The sequence below is a fragment of the Anarrhichthys ocellatus genome, unplaced genomic scaffold (assembly GCF_004355925.1).
Source record: "Anarrhichthys ocellatus isolate YVR2014 unplaced genomic scaffold, GSC_Weel_1.0 scaffold7, whole genome shotgun sequence".
NCBI classification, from domain to species: Eukaryota; Metazoa; Chordata; class Actinopteri; order Perciformes; family Anarhichadidae; genus Anarrhichthys; species Anarrhichthys ocellatus.
The window spans coordinates 4731526-4753897 of NW_022280037.1; the positions used below are offsets into that span (position 1 = coordinate 4731526).

The window sequence follows — 22372 nt, forward strand, 5'->3', positions numbered from 1 at the left end:
TCCTAAGTGGTTTATTCAGAGACATTTAAATGATTTATGTGTCATGTGTTTTAATGAAGTGACAGGTTTTGAGAATATGAACATTTAATATTGTAGTATTTAACAACATAACTTGCATTCAAAGCTGCTGTAATACAAGAAAGCCACTTCCCAACCTCTGAAGCCTCAGTCCAGCTCATACATCAGGGAGTTTTGGAAGATGAACCCAGCAGAGGTGGAATGGTCACTGATGATCTTTTCATTTCCATCTTTATCAATTTCCCTTAAAAACACAGGTGGTGGCTTGGTGTCGTGCTCTGGTTTGTGGAAGATTTGCACCGTTGGCCGGTCATCTTGGTCGATATTCTCCCTCTGCACCTGCTTTACTGAACCCACGGCCGGTTCCTCTGTGACCCCGTCTGAGAAGTCCTTTGTGTTGTTCTGGCTATGAGGTTCAGCAGATCTGGAAGTTTGGGATTCCTCACTCGATCTGTGATTTAGAAATGCAGCGTCTGTTTCCGCCTACAAAGGAAAAACACAAACGGCTTAGCTTGACCGCACACGTTCACCTTCTCGTATACACAGTTTATCCATTTTTTTAGGATATAGCTCACCGTCTCCTCTTTGATGTCTGAAGTCTTCATTTCGGATGGTGACTCCGAACAAGAGTTCAGATGGACTTCTCCCTCTTTTTCTTCGCAGCTTAAATGTTCAGCAGGGATTAAAACAAGCTGGTTATCTGTTTCAGGTGTGGCCACAAGCCTGTTATGATCAGGCAATGAAACACCGACAGTATCCCACTGAAAACTTAGACCAGAGTCCTCGTTGTCTTCAAGTTGCTGCCTTTTCTGTAAGTTAGACTTTCCAACCTCTGTTTCATTTTCCTTTTTCTGCTTTTTCAATATCTCATCCACACCTTCTTGGCCTTTTCCATTCTGCTTTTCCCATTTTGCCTCCTCCCCCAAACCAATTTTCTCTTCTTCGTCACCATTTTCTCCTTCCCATGTTTCCTTCTCACCCACTACACCTTCATTGTCTGCCCTCATCTGCTCCTCTCCTTTCTCATGACCAGTTTCACCCTCTTTTTCAACTTTCTCTACCCTTGTCTGCTGCCTAAAATCCTCCTCAACAGCTATTTGCTCCTCCTCACTTTTCTTGCTTTCCCTCTCCTCCTCCTCCCGCTCCTCTTCGTCCACCTCTCGTTTCTCCTCCTCTATCTCATCATCACTAACACCAGTCTGAGCAGACCCTCCGGATAAATCAAAAGCTTCATCAGAAGGAAGAACAGACAGTGTGACTGTAAGCTGTCCTCTCTGTTTGTTGAACTTGGCCTCTCCTTTGTCTTCATCCACAGGGTAGGCTAAGGGCAGCTCCAGTCTGTAGGCTGGTTTCTTGGATGCCAGCAGCAGCTGTCTCTCTTTCACCTCGAGGCTGGCGTCTGAGGCCGCCTTCAGAAGTGGCACGGCGATGGTAACCACTATCTCTTTGGGCCTGGGGCTTTGGGCAGAGTCTCTGGAGCATCTGAAGTCCTGTAGATCCACAAAAGATCGATATTTGACTGTGTAGTTTGGCTTGGTAGGCTCTCTGACTTTCTCAGGCTGAATGCTGTAGCTTTTAGGTTCAGCATCACCGCTGTTTTGTGTTGCAGGCGATTCTGTGGGCTTCATTTGCAGGGACGCAGTAGGTCTTTTTTCATCTGGGTATGGGAATGCAAGAGGGTCCGGCACCTCTGAGGGCTCCTTGGATTTGTAACCAGGTATGGGTTTTCGGATGACACAAGGCTGAGGGGCACCCTTGTATTTAGTACTCATCTCCCTCACATTGTTTTTATCCAGAGTCACTTTGAAAGCATCCTGGATTCCCTGGATGGCTGTGCTGTCCACCGTGTCCATGAATCTCTTGTTTTTGCTTGCAATGTGGACGGTGTCAGGGTGGAAGATAACATCATAGATCATGATCTTGTTCCCTTTTGGGTCTGTGTCTTGTCTCCCTGGGTGCAGACTGTGAGGCAGGGACCAGCACTGTCCTCTGCGGCCATCCTCCGACACCCCGCATTTACATTCAGGCTTTCCAACCTTTTCACTGGCGCAGATATTGATGAAACACTTCTGCTTGCCGTTCACACTCGTCCTGAGAGACCGAAACGGTTTCGGGTGGATAAACTCAATCGTGTTTCCTCTCTCCTTCTCCAAAAGTTTGATCTCCTCTTCGTACCTTGTCTTATTCTCAGGGTCCGATAATTCATGTGCGTAATTGCGCAGCATTTCCCCGAATTTCTCTTCTTTAAGCGCTCTTGTCAGTCTGTCAATTTCATCTCCTGTCATGTTTAGTTCTTTCAGCTTGTCTCCAACCTCCATACTGATGATTACGAGAGGAAATAAAGTTACTGAGGCGGATGAAGTTGGCGGAAACACAACTTTCGTGAGCTAAACGTCCAAGAAATAAGTCCGGAAGTGAGCTAATTAATATTAATAATAATAATAAAAAGTGGTACGAGCTGACCGTGGGAAAAATGCAGAATTTGGTGTAGTTTTAAGTCGATGTCCGTGTGTTTACCTAGTTTTAGACCTCCAGCAAACGGTCCTAGTTGTGTTGATGTAACCATAGCAACATGAAAGTCTTTGGTGCAACAAGGAAACACTTCCGGGTGAAACTATTTTTTTGCCTTGCTTAGATCCGACAGATTTGATAAATGAATGAAAAAAAGTATAACTGAATAAATATAATCAGAATAATTTGAAAAACTGTATAATTTAGTTCAAAATAAAAGTTGAATCCAGTAAAAAAAAAAAAACTTCTCTAACTTTCCTAGGATGCTCTTGTGTAGATAGTGAAATAACATGATTTGGCCACCAGATGTCGCTGTAGATCACTGCTCAAGTGGAAGAGAGCCAGTGCGTAAATCGGTCAGTAAGGCAAAGGGGCGGATATGCAGGAAAGAGAAGTGATTGGTCGCACCCCCAACAGTTCATATTTCTCACTGTCTGATTGGAAGGGCTGTGCTGTAACTGGGTGCAGGACCATTGATAATGAATGTGTAGGAGAGAGAGAGAGGATGGATGCAGCACACTGAACCACTCTGTGGTCCCGCAGCATCTTAACGGGTTTATTTTTATTGTTTACATAACAAATTTTCCACTTGCATCTTCCCAATTTCTCCAGCTGAAAACGTCTTCTTTGGTAATAATTTATGACCATAGATGGTCTCTAGACTCTATGAACAAGCACATCTTTCTCCTATAATTTGTTAATTTCGTATATATATACATTTACTACATTACTGCACAACCTGTTTACATTACAATCCATACATTAAACTATGAATGTACACCTGTCTACCACAGTGTTATATATTATAGTTTATTCCTACATTCTAACTGCTGCACTATTCTGTGCCTTTATAATCTATAATAAGATTTTACTTACAAATATGTATAAAAAAATAAATTTGTATCAGCCTGTTGTTGGAGGGAACCTGAGAACTAAGAACGAGTGCATATGCCATTACTAAGAACTTGGACTTGTAACCACTAAGCACACAAACAAGAGATGCTTGCCAAACGATACCACACTGGTAAGAGACTTTTCACTGAATAAAACGTGGTTTATTATGCAAGAGTCCCACAGCCCCACCACCTCCTTGTCCTCATGTGACAGTGCTGGATGGGGTCAAGTGATCAGTTAATGAACTCTAAAACAAGGCAAACAAACGTGTGTTGTCTGCTGACTCATCAACAATCTGGCTCTGCGCTAATGAATGGGACACAATGTCCTTAAATGGTCTCACCAAAGAGCTTTTATAACACTGAATTTCAGTCAGCCAGTAGACCAAAAGAGGGCGGTAGAAGGGGGAGTCACAGTGTGACGCACACAGGATGTGGGCTGACTATACCGAGATCCCACACTTGGTTTTTCCGGATACGACATCAGAAAAGTAAAAAAAAGCACAAAGAAATGACTCACTTAATCTTTTTTTTATTACAAATACATATTAAATAATATGAAAAGTTAGACAGGGAGATATAATCAAGGTATAATCATAGTACTGATGGTTAATATTCATATCATCTTTGCATGTTTTCCAAAAATGACAAATAAATGCATTTCATAGTACAACAAACAATACACTCCTAGACATATATATTATATATATATATCAGTATCAACACAAACAAAGAGAAAGTGTTGGAGGAGGGGTGGAGGGTGAAATGTACAAGACAAACTTCATACAAAGGCTTTGGCAAGAGTGCATTGATATTATCAAATATATCAAAGTAAACAAAAGAATCCTTTAAAGAAAAATACATGTACAAATGAGCAGTAGAGAGGAATAAAAGAGTCCAGTGCATGTTTTTCTGTCATTCCCATGAGTAACATAGCAGCAGCCGCGTGTGCTTGGCTGATCCCTGTGTCCCTGTGGTATCTTGGGTAAAAGGGCAGTGTTCATTGTCTACTTTGAGCCGGCAGGTACCAGCATGCTTAGTGTGGCCAGGCAGGGTTTTGAGGGAGGTGCTTTGCCAGCGGCCATTTTGTTCAGGTTCCGGACATCGGCCTGCCAGGAGGGCATCTTCTTCGTGGTCATGTGGCGACGGGCGTGTTTGGTGAGGTGATCACTGCGCATGAATCGCCGGTCGCACACGGGACACACAAATTTTTTCTCACCCGTATGCGTCCGCCGGTGACGGGAGAGCTCGTCGGAGCGGGCGAACCTCTTTTCACAGCCGTCCCAGCTGCAGCTGAAAGGCTTCTCACCTAAGGGAGGGAGACGGGGAGAGCAGGGAGTCGGCAAGTGAGTCAGATTGCAGTCATAAGAAATATAACAATGAACTCACTTTCATCTCATCGAGAATAACAAGGCCAAGAAAGGAATGTTTTACAAACAGGATGCAACACTCATCCGTGGTCCCAATTCTTTCCCACATCCTCACGAGTATCAACCAAACCGAACACTTGTGTATGCAGTTAACCCTCACCTGTGTGTGTTCTCAAGTGAGCCTTGAGGTGTGAGCTCTTAAAATACGTCTTCCTGCAGCCCGGGAAGGTGCAGACATAGTTTCTCCTGCGGGAAAAGTCCATCTTTGTTGCCGTTATACCGCAGCTGGGCCCCGCTGGCACATACACAGGGGCCGGGGCCAGAGGTAGCAGCTTGGTGTTGCCCAGAGTCATGACCGTCTGAGGGCAGTGAGGGGCCTGAGAGATAGAGGATTGAGGGAGAACCAGCATCACCGTGCCCTGGGGCATTGCTGAGCCCATGATGAGGGACTGCTGGACGGGGACGGCGTTAGCCAAGGCGGGCTGGGGGAGGATGGGTGTGGCGGCGGTCCGAATCCCAGTATTGGAAGTCTGAACCGCACCGGGGATGAAGGCGGAGATTATACCCGATTGGCTGCTGACGGGGAACATCTGGCAGATGATTTGAGGGCTGGGGACTGAAGGCGGGGACAGGGTTGCGAGAGCAGAGGCAGTCGGAGGGCTGCTTTGTGGTCGCATATTGACAGAAGTGGGGGTGGAGACACTGTTCAAATAGAGGTTTGAGGGACTGGCGTGCTGCTCTGTTCTTGGGGCGAACAATGCGGATGTGAGAGGAGTAGATGGAGGTGTGGTTATCTCAGTCTTTGTAATACGCTGCTGCTGCTGCTGCTGCTGCTGCAGGCAGACCGTTGCAGCCGTTACTGTTTCTCCGGTTTTCTTTGGATTGGGGGCCACTGGAATGCGGTGTTGGCAGTGGGTGCCGTCTGCGGTGTGGCGGATGACGCTGGTCGCCATGGCTCTGCAGGGCTGTGGCAGAGGAGGGATGGAGGCCGTCTTTTCAGCAATGGGTGCCAGGACAGGTTGATGGAGCCCGGACACAGCCAGGCCAGAGCTTGACTGGAGCGCTGTGCCGGATGCCTCAACGAAGCTGGGGCTATGAGGGGGAGTCATACACTGGAAAAGAGAAGGGAGGGGAGAACATTAGAAGGTTTAACCAGTGTACCCTGATGACATGGTAATAAGATGTACAGGGGAAAGTGGTTGCAGAGACAAGACAAACAGGTACACACAAGACTAATGATCACTCTGAGTTATAAAGAGCTATAAACTGTGATTTTTATGACTCTGAGAGGAGACACTCTGTCTGAAGGTCAGAGCACCTTACAGTATCATGACGTTTCCTGCTGCAGCACCTCTCACCTGACCGGGTCTCACATAATAAACCATGATCCCACACGTATCTTTCCACATTCACATCAAGGGAACCTTGTCAGTGTCTGCTGTTATTAAGGGGGGGCAGAACTTGATGGTGCAAATCTAACCTACATATTATTCAATAGTTTGACACCCGTGCAGCATGAGAAGTCACTCACCAGGGAGGAGAGGGACACAAAGTCCTTCGGGGGCTCTGGAAGTTCTGACGGCATGAGGGAGTCACAGGAGTCCGAAGCCGGGGTGAGGGGCCTGGGCTTGCAGGGGCTCGGCCGGCTGCCGAGGAAGCGGCCCCGGCCCCAAGAGCTCATGCACATCAGCGCTTCAGCTGCCTCCAGGTCGGTGTACTCCAGGCCACAGGTTCCACTAGGGACAGACTGTTCACTGTCATGCCTCCTTCTCTTTGCATAGGACCCGCAAGGATCCATATACTCAGCCTGAAAAGGAACAATAAATAAACTTAGTGATGGTGGCACACATGCAAACAAATGTGAGCTTTCTATTCTATTGAGCGGAATGGAGGAAAAAACATCTATTTCCAGTCATCATCTGCTCTGTCACTGTTCCTCAATCTAAAGTTCCCATTCAAACTGCACGATGCAGAGAGGGGGGGGGTTGGTGACTACACCCCAGCCCAGCATGGACTGCCTCTAGCTCACAGCCAGGACACCTCCCATCGCCAAATATAGACCAAACAGTGACGTCCTGCAGAGACGAGTGAAGTGAAATCCCCCATAAATCGGGTTTGCATCAGGAAGTAACATCGGCTAATTACGTTATAACTTTAATGCACACATATTACTGATCCTCCACAAACACACAAACCAGATTTGATCATTTGTCAACAATGGCATGTAACTTGTTTAAATTAAGAGATGACCATAAATACGTGTAGGTAATTAGCTATCTTTTAAATTATTAGATTTAAATGTAACATGGTTGATTTGGCTCCGCTGCGACCCTGACTTGACTAATATTAATGATATTGTTTAACGCTAAATATGTTGAATTATCTTACGATATAGCTTTAATACTGAAATATAAAATCTGTAAACAAGTGAATGTTACTGGACGGCAAAAATGAATGTCGCGCCCAAATTGAAGTAACGTAAACAGTATTAAAAATAAAAAAATCTTACCTCGTTTGAGTCCATTTCTGTATATTTTCGCGATGGCATTGAGGAATACAATGTCTAAATATCACTTTGTGGTTGTCAGAGCCCGAACAGAACAAAGAGACGGCGGTTGCCAGAGCTGCTGCCTGTACCGGGGTAGGGTTGAGGTCGCTTTTTTCTCTGACTGACTCCCTTTTCTCTCAGCTGTGTGTGTAAAACACGGGGGGGAGAAAAAAAAAAGGAAAACAAAACTCACAACACGCACCGGCGGGTGGCAACACTGAGCCAATCACAATGGAGTGTGTGCGGAGCTTCAGCCAATGGGAGAGCAGGGAGCGCGTGAACAGTGCGTGCTCGCCGGACGGTTGGAGGAAATAGGGTGCGTGGCCGTTGGTGGGCGTGTCTGTGAGAGTCAGCAGTGTCAGTGTAAACCCGATGAACTGCCATCCACTAAATAGGCGAAAGGTCGATCCAGTCTATGCTGCATTCAGGGGGTGTAGGAATAACATCTTAGAAATCACCCAGGAAAGAAAATTGTTTCGTTAACGGAGATAATCGCTGAGCATAATTGTTATTGATATGTTTTGACAAAGATAAATTGCAAATATAGCTAAAGCGCCAGGACTACAGGGCAGTTAAGTAAAAAATAATTGATACCGAATCTCTTTTTCTATATTAATAAGGCTAGGTTGACAATAACACTTTATAAACACAGGATATATTTTAGAGTATTAGAAATTGATATATTCTGCTTGTCTTGATTGCATATAACTTCTACTTGCCAGCGGAAAAAAACAAGCTCTGCTGTCCACTTGAAAGCGAAAGGGTAAGGCGAGAGTTATTTGTCCCACGTTTCCCACAATACCTGAATGCAACACCAGTTGAAGCGTGAGTTTCTGTCTTGTTTTTCTGAGCTGTTTGTGCAGCTTTCTCACAGGAAAAGCAGATAAACAAGTGCTTAAATGAACATATTGCACAAACACATACTCACTAAGCTTAATAGTGAGTTAATTTATTTCTTTTATCCATGTTATCACTGTAGCCCATAACCATGTTATCAGTGTAATAATGTATCAATGTCATAAAAAGTATATGTTTCAATGTGTTTTTGCAGCAAATCAGGTCAGCCAGGAGAGGCCACTAATTATAAATGATACATTTTGCAAATACCTAACTTCTATACCCTATTCATGGCATGATTTCACATGATTTCCACACTTGTTTTGTCTGTGGGTGTAACCAGTCTTTAAGCAAGGGATTCTGGGGTGGAGCCAACCTCATTGACCCCTTATATAAGTGTGGACTATATTGGATTTTTGATTTATATTATTACTGTTACATTTGCAGACAAATTAATTATCATGGGACTTCACGTGTACAGATGCACTACACAAAAAGGATATTATGCTTTTTTCTCCTGTTAGTAAATATATTCTTTACACTTTATGTAAAGGTAATGTTTGTTGGGCTGTTTTTCCTGTGGCCTACTGTCTGACAATTTCTATGAGATCATTCCCACAAGCACATGTCAAACTCAAATTGGGCTTGACCTACATGCTGTTATATTACCAACTGCAATTTGACAAAGAGAAACTGTGTCAGAAGTCCTAATGAATTTCTGGAAGCCCTGATGTAAAAAAAGGCTCCACAAGAATGTGTAAATATTACCAATTGGTAAAAACAATATAAATTTACCTTTGGTAAAAACAATAGTAGACCCAGTGTCATTTTTATGAGCATCAGACTCATATTCTGTTTCTGATATTCCCTGCTTCTATGTATAAACAAAACTCATATGACCTCACTTTCACAGCTGGCATAAAATTGGTCAATTAGTGTTTGTTTGCAACTTGCTTGCTGCAGAAGGTAGTATAGCAGGTGTGTTAGCCTGGCCCTGGCAGCGCCTGGCTGCTAACGGAGGCCGTGCCTCAGTATGACTCACATAAGCATGACCTAAGGCAGCAACGAGGGCTTGGCACTGTGGCAGTGTAGCTGCAGTGCCAGCAGTTAGTGAGAAGAGAGTGGGAGAGGGAGGAGTTACGAGGAAAACATGTTAGCATGCCGGCATGACAGGCAACGTGCGGGCCTAAGCACAGCAGCCTGTTTGTGATATAAGTGGGGCAGGCCGCTTCAACTCAGTTGTGGAATCTGGAGGAAAGGTTACGCTGGCCCTATCTGGGCCTCCACACGCACACCTCCCCTGTCCGGCCAACTCCCCCTACTCAGGAACTCCCAGAGCGGACTCAAAAAACGGGGAAGTTGCCCCAGCAGGATTAAATATATCACCCAAGGGCTATATTTCACTAAAGGCCCCTGACCTCTGACAGGCAGCCATAGGCCGTGTCATCTAGTCAAGAGTGTTATTTCCAAAGGAAGTACATACACTCTAAATGTAAAATGTTGTCATATTAGGTAGGCTGCCATTGCAAGTTTGAGCACAATCAACACAAAACTTACTAAAAAAAATATCATGAGTTCATCAATTTAGATTTACATTGTTTTACATTCATGTAAGAGCACACACTTCATTGCGTTGTCAATGGGTTTACATTTTTGTTGCGATGGAATGTTGAGTCAAACTGGATTTTTCAGATTATTGTTGAAGATAATCTAGCAGCACTTGGCTCTTATGCCTCTGAAATACATTTTTTCACTATAACTTTACAAGGTGTAGTGATGATATCTTTTTCACAGAAACTGATGCCAATGTTGTACAAATACCCAGTTGTCCGCTCCTCCCCGCCACCACTACAAGCTGGCATCTGGGGGAAAGGGCACAGCAAGCAAAGAGTTCCCAGGTAGTGTGACAACCACTAAAGAAGGATCCTTCATCCTTCCCTCCTTCCTTCCCTCCTTCCTTCCTTCCTTCCTTCCTTCTACTCCTTTTTTTGTAGCCTTCTTTGATTGCTTTTTTAATTTCAGATTAATGCAAATACTGGACACAGGCAGAAAAGACCATAGGAAAACTCTTCTGCTTTGTGTATAAGTGTGAAAAATGTGATGGAGAAGCACATCAAAAAGTAATTCCTTTACTATTGCAGACAACTGCTGTTCAGACAGACAATGTCACACAAAAAATAATGACAAGCCAAAGCACGTGGAGTTGATGTGTGCAAGTGCTCTTCCTGAAATAATGACATTGCCGTTTTTTTCTGATTTCTGTATCTCAGAATGCTGTTTTGGCATTCAATCTATTATTTATGCATGGGGAAAGAGTCCCTGCCACATGTATTGTGTTTGTTAGTGAAGTAACTGTACGAGTAAAGTGCATGGTATAGCATTTTCAACGAAACATTCAGCTTCAAATGGAAATTACATTTGATTTATTCACTTTAATGTTTAAACCCAAGTCAGCCTTTGCTTCAGCTCCTTCTAAAGATACAGAATGGCCAGCAAATATAGCACAAATTCATATCCATTACCTTATATCCCACAACTTATATTAAAGTCATGTGTGCATACTACAAACTAGCACAAATAAGAAATTAAATAAGAGATATTGGACTAAATATTGGATTAGACTCACAGTAAACCACAATTCAATAACATGGCAACAAAACATTCGGATAATGCTGCAAACGCTATGTGGGAAGATTAAAAGGCCAGGTGGTCTTCATCAATCAGTGGAGGTTAAGGCTTTCAACCAGGGTGAATAGATAATAGTCATTTTATTTTTGCAGAGAGCAATCCTTTGTATACTCACGTGATTTATAGCCTCGGATTCTTAAACATCGACAATCTTTGGTGTGGTTTCTGTCAAAGTACACTGAACGTAGCATGATTGTGAATCCCATTGAAAGTACAGAAATAAAACTTTGAAACACAACAAGAGCTCACAATGTCAATGTTTAAAATGCTGTCTATGGTACAAAAGCACAACGTCTGGCAGGGGGGTGAGAAAAGCTTTCATTTCCTAACAGAGATTTTTGATAACATTGTGTGTACATATTGCCTTACAACAAACCGCAGATGGCCTGTTGTTGGAGCCATCTCTTACAGTCAACACTACACTGAAGGATGCTTTGTGTACCACACATACACACGTGGCCCCACCCTCTCTTCTCCTACATGTTTGAATGGAGGGACAACAGGGATTCCTCTACATGCACCAGGCTCCTGATTGGTCGGAATGGGATTCTCATCTGTTGCTATGAGACTCTGGCTGCGGTGGAATAGTCCTTTTTGGTTAGGAAGGGTCCTAACTGAGTGATAACAGCTGTTCAAATTCTCTAAATGCAAAGGAAAGGTGCTCCAATGCTTCCTTTATTAGCTAATTTAGCATAGGAAACACTGCACCTTCCTTTATAAAAGATAAGTAAATAATTAGGCCGCACAATACCATGTATTAACATAACGCACCATGCGGCCGTCCATGAAAACAAAGATATGCTTATACTACACAGGTTTAACAACAGTCATAAAGTAATGGGATTCATGTTGATGAATATGAATAGACAGTAACAATCCTTACGTTTCATTTCATATGTATTTATTTACTTCGAACATGTAGCAAATAAGTAAAAAAAAAAAAAAGATTATAACATAAAATGAACAGTAAATACAGCAAACTGTCTCAAATTCTCGATCTCAATAACAAGAACCATCGGTAAAAAAACAAATCAAGCTATGGATTATTAAACTGATAAAAAGCACAATATAACTGAATCTACATTATTGCACAAAGGACATGTTGATATTAAATAGTGAATAGTTGAGTGAATTGTCTCTACTGAAGCAGTGTTGATTGTTAAGTGTGACAGCAGCAGGAAGGAAGGAGCTCTGGTTTCTCTCCTTCATACACCACGAGTGAAGCAGCCTCTCACAAAAGAACCTGTTTAAATCGCCTGCATGCTGATGAGTAGCAGATTTCACGGGGACATGTTTCAGTTGTGCTTTTTGTAGTCCTTCTTAGTTGTAGTTTCACCATGGAAGACCTAGTCAGTGATGAGGAGCTCCCCCTGCAGACGGTCTGAGCATGTGTGGTGCCTAATGATGAAGGCTCGGAAATCTGGGTTATTATCAAATAATACATTTCATCAAAATGAAAACTCTGAGTCAGGACGACACTCTTTTATTGGCTGTGAACCACTGCGCATTGGATTGAGAGTTCAAAGAAAGTTTTAAATGTCGATTGACTGAATAATAAAATGTAATCATAAAGGCCTTAACTGAGTCAACACAAAGTGATGCAAAGTATTCTTCTTGTTTTTGGAAACAATGGAACAAATGTCTGTATGTTTTTTAACCACGAGTGACTTTTGAACTGCAATGATTATACCTGAGTCTTGGTGTCCTCGTATGGTATTGTATTTATTTTTTGTTTTTGGTGTGTTTTTGTTTTTTTCCCCTCATTTTTATATGGACTCGTGTCTGAAAATAAAGTTGAATTAATACACTTTGAAAAATGTTCTTTTTGGTTGTCTGGCTGCAGGGGGAATATGTTATTCTTCTGCAATGGCTCGCCATACAATGCTCTATTAAAAATGTACATACTGTTGTATTCATCGTCTCCTTTCAGAGACTTACAGTAGTTTATTGAACCGTAGTCCATTTTAAGCCTGCAAATGACTCAGGCCTTTTTCTAGTCATATTTTATGAAATGCTTTTAATGCTAATGCATACCTATAATTCACTGCTTTTGTGCAGCTCTTTTCAGTGTTCAGCAGTGGCAAATGCACTTCATGTCTTATAGTTAATTCCTATGTATTGTGAAGCTCATTTTGTTGTATTGGACTGTGTTACTTACACCTGCTTACACTTACAAGCATAAAACATAAAACCAGTTGGAATTGGTAAAATAAAGTAATTTTTTTCACAAAGAACTTTTAGAAACTCAAACAAAGAGGCCTGTGGGTGCTGTTTAAATCAAGCTGAGCCAAAAAATGAGAAATGCACTTTATGCAAACATTCAACAATATTTTTTCTTAGAATCAGAGTTTAATATTTATACCTTAGTCAACATCTGAGGAATACACAACCAAAATTAAAATATGTTTTTATGTTTTATTAAAATTGAAGAACCGGAAAACCCAGTGGAAACACAACGAACAGGGGACCATACTGACGGACCACTTGAAAGACTTGGTTAATGTTTTCCCTCATTGCTGAAAAAACCCTGGCAACTGCGGACTTCTTTGGGTGTGGACTGAGGAGCGCAGTCAGATGGATCTTCATAGTCTTCACAACAGCATCCTCAAAAGATGTATTGTTTAATGCCGTTACACATTTCAGTAGGTTTTCTTGAGAGCCAAACTCCTTTTCAAGGTCTTTGACAACGGCCTTGTTGACTTTACTTATGCTGTCAACGATTTTTGTGACAGCAGACGTTTGCTGCAGGTTTCCCTGACAGGTTTAAGTGATTAATAAACAAGCGGTCAACATCTTTTTTGATGGTCTCAAAATCGACTTGAGAAGACAGCTGCTTTCTCACACTGATCAATGTTGGCGTGCTGCTCAGATGGCTTGCTTGAGATTTGGGCCTGGGAGTATCTGGAACAGCTCCTGGGAGAATGAATTCACCAGCTTGATCTTGTATGATTCTTTGCTGTTTCAGACTCACAAGGAAGTTTTTGTGTTTTGTTGTTTGTTCGCTCTTCAGCTCTGGCAGGATTCTTTCAAATAGATTTTGAACGAACTTGAAAAAGTTGTGTTTTTGAACGTTTTGGTTGTTGATATCTTCTGAGTGTGCGTCCCCTGAGGCAAACAATTTGTTCACCTCCTCTAGTATTAACCACGTGTTAAAATGAGGTGTCGGTGTGCCACATTTCTCCCTGCCATGCAGGTCAGGGATTATGCTGTTGACAATTTTAGACGCTGCAAAATGAGCATCCAGAGATATGCTGGGAGGCAGGAGAGCATTTTCAGTGTTTTGTTGGATTTCTGGTGTCTCACTGGATCATTACATGAGGACGTCACCCACAGCTTTAGTCGCTAAGGGAACACAGATCAGCGATTTTAAGCTCTGAGATGATTCACATTCTTCAGGTTCTTCTGTTTCCAGGGTTTGTGGTGAAACAATCTCAGAATCTTTTTTCTGCCAACACAATGACAGCTTACATAAATGTCTTTTCAGAATTTTTTCAGCATAACACACCATGTGATGAAGACAAGTTGTGTTGGACATGGTGCCATTGACAAAAATGGCTGGCTCTGTAGGCCAAACAGAGCTGTTGGTGACCACAGATACAACCGATTGTACCTTCTTTGCAACTTCACTCTTGATCAGTGCTGCCAGTTTTTTAGCACTCCTACATTTTTCTTCTGGTACGTGAAGAGCTGCAGCAAAGCTACCAGTGAGGGAGTCTCCCATACCAGTGGTGAAGTTCTCCAAAGCTGCAGTTATTTTAGCCTGAGATGCACTTTTGTCCTTCTTTAGCATTGGCAGGAGATTTCTCAGGATGACTGCGGAGATTGTCTGTACGAATCCAGTACACATATCAACCAGTTGAGCTTGTGTGTCTGAGTCCCAGATCTCTGCAGCTATCATGTTCCGCTGTACCACAGATGTTGACTGTAAGAATTTTTTCACTATGGGCAGAAGAACTTCTTTTGGGATACTGCACTTGTCCATCTTGGCTCCGGCTTGGTCCATTTGTGGAGAAATCATCTTTCACAAGGATGCTTTGCTCAGGTTCTTCCTATAAATTGTTCAGGTCAGTAGATCCTCACTGTGGTGGAGTGTGAAAACTAAATACTGATTTCACAAACAAACTGACTTATCCTTGAACTTTGACAATACAATCGATTCTGTGTTCCGTCACAGGGGACAGCACATCAAATTCCAAAAAAGCCATTCCAATGCGTGCACGCGCCTGATGGAACGCCCCCCGCACACACACATTCTGGGAAAATGTGAACCAGCCACAATGCGACCCTAAAGGTTACAGATAAAACATGAATGCAAATAATTTCCACTCACTGACACTGACGTTGTTCGGGAGGCGTCCGCTCATTGTTTTAAATGAATGAACGCAGCAATCAAGTAAGCATTCACAAAAGCATGCACATCTATAAATACTGGGCGCTGGACAGCATGTAAAAGACATGGTAGATACTCAAAATGTCGACGGTAGTAATCAAATAAATGTTCATCGTAGCATTGGGCCATCAAGTGTGTGTTTTTTCTTTCGCATCAATCAAGTAATTCACGAACGATTAAACAATCAAACAGTCAAGACAAAAGCAAACATTTGTTTAAGCATGATGCATTGAAATAAATTCTCAAATCGAATCAAAATATTTCCCTATATTATCACTGATTATATATTCCAAAAATCAATTATTAATAGCATTATTATTAATTAAATATGTCCTTGTATGATCAATAAATGATGCCTTTGGGCCTTGTTGGAGAGACAGATGCTGTCACGGCATCCGGCGTAAAACCTATACAAAATCAAATATATGCAACATAAAATCAGATCTCTAAAAAACAACTCTACATTTTACACATGTTAGGTTTTCCTGGTCTGCCACATACAACACTCTACATTTTGACTTTTCTATTCAGATGGAAAGGAGCATTAATGGTTTGGACTGGTTTGGTGTTTGAATAAAGGGACACGGCCTTCTCATTCACTGAGACAAAGGAGCGTTTATTTTAGAGATAGGTCACACATTGTGCACACGCACGCACACAACCATTGTGCTGTGCACACACGGAGCACTTTAATACTTCAGTCATGTGTCGATGTGCTGCTGCAAATGGACTTCATAAGTATAGAACTGTCATTGTGAGTGTGTAGTGTGTGTCGGTGTGTGTGTGTACGATAAAAGAAGAAAATTTACGTTATTTTCTGAACCTCAACCTATTTTCAACTTCCTTATTAATTATCTGTTTTTAACAATTTGCTCAATTCAATTGGTTCGGCAGACACTGTTGGAAAATGAAGTTTGTATGAATTCAGTGATAAATGTAGGTGTGATTGACTGTAGAAGGTGGTCTCCGCTCCACAATATATTCAGGTACCTTCTCATATTATTAGCAGTGTTTCAAAGTTCTAGTGTCCTGGGAGAACATTAACAGGTCATGGTTTAACTGTGTGGGTACAGTAGGTGTGTGTATATTTCCAGAGCTAGATTGAAATGATCATATTTTCAGCAGGCAAAATAAAAAATACACTTCCTGTTATGTCACCAAGTGCACACTTGGCAAGTAAATAACTTCACAGCAGAAGGGATTTTTTACTTTGAAGAGTGGTTCTATAAAAAAAGGAAATATATGAATCATACAAACACTAGGTGGAACAAACTGACTCAAACAGTGAGGACAATGCAGCTTTCTTAAAAACATCTCTGTTTAATAATATTAGAAGTCCTTGTTGCTGGAATTGCAAAAAAACATACAGAGATTTTTGATGGAGAAGATGATTGTTAAGAAATGTAATTTAATACTTTCCAAATTAAATCTCATCACTTTGTTGTTTATTTCTTAATTAACTGAGTACTCCTGTACGAGAACCCAGTCTTTCAGTATGAAGACATTACCATATTTATCCGGATTACAGTCTGATACCAGTTATGGTACAAGACAAATCGGTGTCAACTTGAGAAGGATTGTAGTGTTGAAGGAGGAATTTGCTTAGTTTTCTCAAAGTGCGAAACTAGAGCTGCGGCTAGAGCTGCACTTGGAATGTTTGAACAGCATCAAAGTAGGTCACTTGTGGTCTGGTCTGCCAAGGGTACATGAAATCATAAGAGTGTGCAATTTAAGAGGGCAGAACCCAAAATGGTTCTGAACTTAACCTCAGAAAACTCAGCTTTGCCTGAATATACTCAGTTACCATGTGAGAGAAGTAGCAATGAAACTGCATGTCATGCAACACCATGAAGACTACAGACGCAGTGCAAAAACACATCTTGACACCAACTGTTGGGTTGAAACAAGGACATCTCGAGAGAGAACGAGAGAGACCGTAAAAGAGAGACACACCAGATGGCTTTGCACCAACGGACAACAGGGCAGCATGACAGGTGGTGGCATCATGAGTCCAACATCTGACAGTCATAATAAACACAGGAAACATAGCCGACGCGTGCCTGTCATACTGTAACCATCACTTCTAAAAGACCGAGTGTCTGTATCGACATTTAATGTCAATCCATTTAATAGATGATCAGATATTTCCGTCTGGACCAAAGTGGTGGCCCGGCTGATTGACATTACACCGTGCCAGTAATGTGACTAAAATATTAAATAATGGCCGATTTTTTTCCGAGGTTTCTGACAGAGCAGCTTCTCTGCGCCAGGCTGTCCTGGCATGCCTGTTTCCTGTGGACACACATATTTCCTATTCATAGAGTACAGGTCTGTTGTAAAATGGACAGTTTGAGTTATATGTGGGCTGTGTTTGAAAAGGAATGAAATATGTGAAACAGTATGAGAGGAAGAAAAGGTCTCAGACAACCAAAACAGAAGCTGCTGGAGAGCTTTTATTGGTCACTTTGTGCATCAAATCCTTTACAAAAAAAACACATCAATAACTTTTTATCCCTTGACATGTAAGGTGAGAATAACTTCATATAAAAAGGAAAAAAACATTATATTAATAGGAATAATAGAAATTTGGATATATATAGTAAATTTAAAAAAACAATGACCCACATCCATCTCTTAATAAATATATACACATAAGTACTGAAATACAAAAGGAGGGATCAGATAGATCCATTTTTTCAGTGGATATATACAGCAATATTTCCTTAAAAAACAATTAGTTTTATCAGATTATATGTATTATATACCATAGTTATGGCAATAGAGGAGATGTTATTTTTCCGAATGTGTCTGAACCTAAATGTCATATTGCACTTCCAGAACAGCCCGACTGTACTAGACATTCATTGACCTATTTCATCGACATTCAGAAAACTACTCTACAGGGGAACGGTAGCTGTGTTTTAGCATCGTTATCGAGATATATATATATTTAATGACTATTTAATACTTACAAAAAGGCCAAAGACAAAAAACATATTTTAAGTCATTTCGTTCACAAACAACATGTATCCTCTGCTAAAAAAGTACAACAAACATTTACATTATTCTACCCTAATTGTATGATGGTTGAAGAGTTTTGCACACTAAATACTGCCATGTTGTTTAGTATTAATACACTGAACCACTGGGGCTCCATCAACGATTTGCTGTCTTCATTTTGGGCACAGAATCCCCAACTTTACAGATTGTAATCATCAGTGCTATGGCTTCAGGAAGCAAAAGACGAGCCGTTTCCCCTTATAAAAAGAAACACTGCTGCTTGCATAGCATGAGGTATAGCAGCACCACAAATGCTCTGCACACAAATTTACAAAAGTAGGCATTATTATCTGAGGTGCAACTTACTGGATACAAAATAAAGACATCTTAACGATAAAAACCTGTCCTCAGTTGTTGATTCCTATGCACAAAAAAGGTTTTCAAATGAATCAAAATGTCTAACTTACATATCTAATCAACATTGTGATCTATTAAGAGCTATGGCTTTTTTTAAATACCTCTTGTGGGACTTTTAAAATTTGTTTGACGTTTATACAGCACAAAGTCAACATGATTTAAGTTTTAAATCAAGTCCATAATCACTGCATAACTAGACGTGTAAACCACTACTCCTGACGGTTTCATTCCATTCATCCTCCATCCCTCCGGTCTGGGTGATGTCACCTCCTCCCATCCAATCAGATCTCAGTGAGGGTGAGTTTGTACATGCCGCCCATCTCCTCCATGGTGATCTGGAACGTGTCTTCGTTGGAGTAGTGTTTGATGATGTTGTCGTCCATGTGCACTAGGATCCTATTATATATCAGATATGGGGGTTAGTGACCTGTTCATTTCATCCTCATCCCAAAAAAACTAAAGACTAATGTCCCTAATTACACAACCTACAATCTACTGTATATACTTTTCAAGTGATACTCTCATACATTTATTGAAAATGTTGCTACAGCCAGCAGTAGAATCGAGACAAGCTAGCTATTTCCCCCTGTTTCCAGTCTTTGTGCTAAGCTAAGCTAACCAGCTACAGCCACATTTTTGCTGATCAAATATATATTAGCAGTGGTATCAATCTTCTCTTCTAACTTTAGTCAAGAAATAAGCATATTTCCCACATTGTCAAACATTCCTTTAAGATGTGTTGCACTACAGCAAGATTTTGCTCAACAGCATGGCTCTAGCTTAAATATGCAAATGCAATCATTGCACAATTTAATTTACCTTCAACATCCCAATTATGGGATGATGTCAATCAAGCCTGTGTGGTCTCTGTTCCCACAGCTCATAATTGGCTGATAAGCATCACAGCAGCAGCTAGTCTGATTGCTAATGTTCAATTCACTCACAAACTACCAAATAAATACCCATTATGAATATGTTTGGAAGTTAAATCAGGCAAAATATCAGTGTGGTTTGGCGTAAGTGTAAAGGAGTTTTGGCCTCTCTGTAAAAGGGATATGACATAAATCAGCCAATGATGAATCAGGGAAAAATTGATTGAAACTCTTATTATGCACATTTTGACAGAGAACTAAATTTTGCTTTATTTGCCTATTAGAGGTAAAAAAAAAAAACAACAACTTGAGATTGTCCCTGAGGAAAACCCTGCTGTAGGAAGAATATGTGGCTTTTAATTAATGGCAGGTCCTTCACAAAGGTCCTACACATAATGTAGTGCAGTGTTAATAAATCAAACTCACCCTTTCTTGCACTTCTTATAGACTTTTCCAACCTTCTCCAAAGGTAATTCATACTTCTCTGAAATCTGGTTGAAAAAAACCCACAAATCAATGTTAGATTATTGAAAGAAACATAAACGCTTGAACAAAGACAATTCTAATCCTGACTGGTTCATCTGTTATAACTCATCAATTCCACTGTTGGTTCTCCATAATTACTGAACACGACCCCTGTAGCCTAAAGCAGCCTCACACCTGCCTCTTTTCATGCTTCTATTTCTTTTTGCATTTTACACACCCTTGTCCCACATTCTCCTCTTCCGCTTTCTCCATTTGCTCTTTTCCATAACTTGTTTTTCCCACCCCTCCCCTCCATTACTGCATGCTTTCATCACCTGTGTCCCTTTTTAACTCTCTCTCTCTCTCTCTCTCTCTCTCTCTCTCTCTCTCTCTCTCTCACTCTCTCTTTATTTCCCCGATCCACTCCTTGTATTCTAGAGTCGGTGTCCTCTTACAGATTATTTAACCTGCCATTGTTGACACACAGCGAGAACTGGGTCTCAAGTGCATTGGCCTGAGACCTCGAATATGAAACAAAAACATGAAGCGCAATACCAGCCACTACCAGCATGATGATCTGAAGTCTACTTACAGCTTCCACCAGGCCTTTCAGCGTGGGATTCTTCAGCATGAGGGCATCAAACACCTCCTCCGTCTCCCTGCGCACGTACAGCAGGACTGTGTGGTGAAAAAGACAAAGAGGAGACGGGAATTCGTCAAAGCCAAGCATGTATGTTCATGGGTTGGACACAAAAGCAAACCCCAAACCTGGCCTCAGACAAAAGTCACTGGCAGGCGTGAAGCGTGAATTTGCCTCAGTCTGAACAGCTTGACTGCTGGTTTGGTTCATTTGTGTGGGTTTAAAGATTCGTGGTTTACTGCATCCCTGTCTCTATTTTGAAGCACATGCACCCATATGTTTAATCCATTAGTAAAGTTAAAGATGTACTGTTGTAAACTAAATACAACCCTGCCAGACTTTACAGGCATGCATCCAGGCTCAAAGAAGTGGCACTTGGCCCAGACAAAGCACGCCTAGAAAGCACACTCAGCATACATGGACAGACCCCCGTCTGATTCACAATACTCAGTCTTCTTAAAATAGATCGTGCCCTAAATAGCTTTTCTTGTGTTGTTTTCCAACCTGTTGTGGCCTCTAAATACAACAAATATTTAAAGACGTAACTATGTGTATAGGAGTTTTTTCACTAGTTTGAGCTTCAGAATGGAGCGAAACCAAATAATAAAGAAGTGAAACAGTATAAGTGACTCTAATGCTACAGCATATACAGTATAGGCCACAGTTCATTGTGGTCTGGAGACGGACATAACTTCATGGAAGCTGCACATTGGCAGTTCTCTCTTTCACTCGAACGTCCACATGATTCCTGCCAAACTATCGCAGCGCTGACAATTCTTTAACTGGAAAAACACGATAGCTGTCCTGGAAAGTCCTGGAACTTCACCTAAACCTTTAACACAATTTAGTTTGATTTAAGGTCAATTTCAGGCGAAAAATTGGTCATGCTTTCTGCTGAATCATGCTTCATTTGAGGCTTATTTTATGGCTGTATAGTCATACACGAGTTATGAGCAGTTTTAGCTTCTGAGATTGTTCATTTGATGGCCTTTTAGAGACCTGATGAGGTGAAAGTATGCAGTATTTCACAAAAAGAAAATCTGCAATGTACACGTTATTTTGTGCAACATAAGCATCTGATGACCCTGGAAACCTCCCTGTGGTTCACTGCTTGGTTTGGTATACATGTGATCAGGTCTATTGGTTCTCTGTAGATAGCTTCCACATTAAAATCCTGCACCACAAACCCATCTTGGAAGATTTAGTCTGGCTTTGTGACTCTATTGGCTGTACGTATGCAGGTGTATTCATGTGAATCTGTGTGAAAGAGATTTTAAATGATTTTAAATGATCAACTCTGATCAAGTTGAAGCCAACTTTCCCCTTCTAACACATGTTTAAGCATATTGTTACACATTTTAGTATTGAAAACATGTTTGCTGCTTGCCTATGAATAGTATATAGGGTAAAGGGCACAGACTTGTTTGCACGTAGTTATCAGTGGTATTTTGTTGGGTCAGTGGAGGCTTTGGACACGTGTATGTGTTTTGAAGGACCTGGAATAATCACATGGCTCAGAGAGAGAGAGAGAGAGAGAGAGAGAGAGAGAGTGTGGCCTCCAGGGGCCGACCACAGCAAACACACACTTTAACACAGATTTTTCCCCTGAGAAGAGCATAACTCACCTGATGAGCATGTGAACAGTCAAAGCATTACACTACAGCAACACACACACGCACACACACACACACACACACACACACACACACACACACACACACAC

General features: G+C 41.5%; 3 protein-coding genes across 4 annotated transcripts in view; all 3 read right to left on the minus strand.

Annotated features, from left to right (window-relative positions):
- Window positions 1-5: 5 nt before the first annotated feature.
- On the minus strand, window positions 6-2504 carry dnaaf2 (dynein axonemal assembly factor 2). Its single transcript, XM_031847927.1, has 2 exons — window positions 594-2504; window positions 6-501 (listed from the first exon to the last, which is right to left on the minus strand). The coding sequence occupies exons 1-2, from the start codon at window positions 2334-2336 to the stop codon at window positions 166-168; spliced, it is 2079 nt and encodes a 692-aa protein (XP_031703787.1). The 5' UTR covers window positions 2337-2504; the 3' UTR covers window positions 6-165.
- Window positions 2505-3477: 973 nt separating this feature from the next.
- On the minus strand, window positions 3478-7471 carry LOC116383818 (Krueppel-like factor 11). The gene is made up of 4 exons (XM_031847928.1): window positions 7302-7471; window positions 6324-6599; window positions 4953-5904; window positions 3478-4731 (listed from the first exon to the last, which is right to left on the minus strand). The coding sequence occupies exons 1-4, from the start codon at window positions 7338-7340 to the stop codon at window positions 4430-4432; spliced, it is 1569 nt and encodes a 522-aa protein (XP_031703788.1). The 5' UTR covers window positions 7341-7471; the 3' UTR covers window positions 3478-4429.
- Window positions 7472-17695: 10224 nt separating this feature from the next.
- Window positions 17696-22372, minus strand: part of grhl1 (grainyhead-like transcription factor 1) — a 14532-nt gene continuing 9855 nt past the window's right edge. For both annotated transcript variants that reach the window (XM_031848088.1, XM_031848089.1), the window contains 3 exons: window positions 20602-20687; window positions 19971-20035; window positions 17696-19068 (listed from right to left, as the gene is read on the minus strand). In XM_031848088.1, the coding sequence (XP_031703948.1) occupies window positions 18954-19068; window positions 19971-20035; window positions 20602-20687 (266 nt within the window). In that variant the 3' untranslated portion in view covers window positions 17696-18953. The remainder of the gene's footprint in view (window positions 19069-19970; window positions 20036-20601; window positions 20688-22372) is intronic.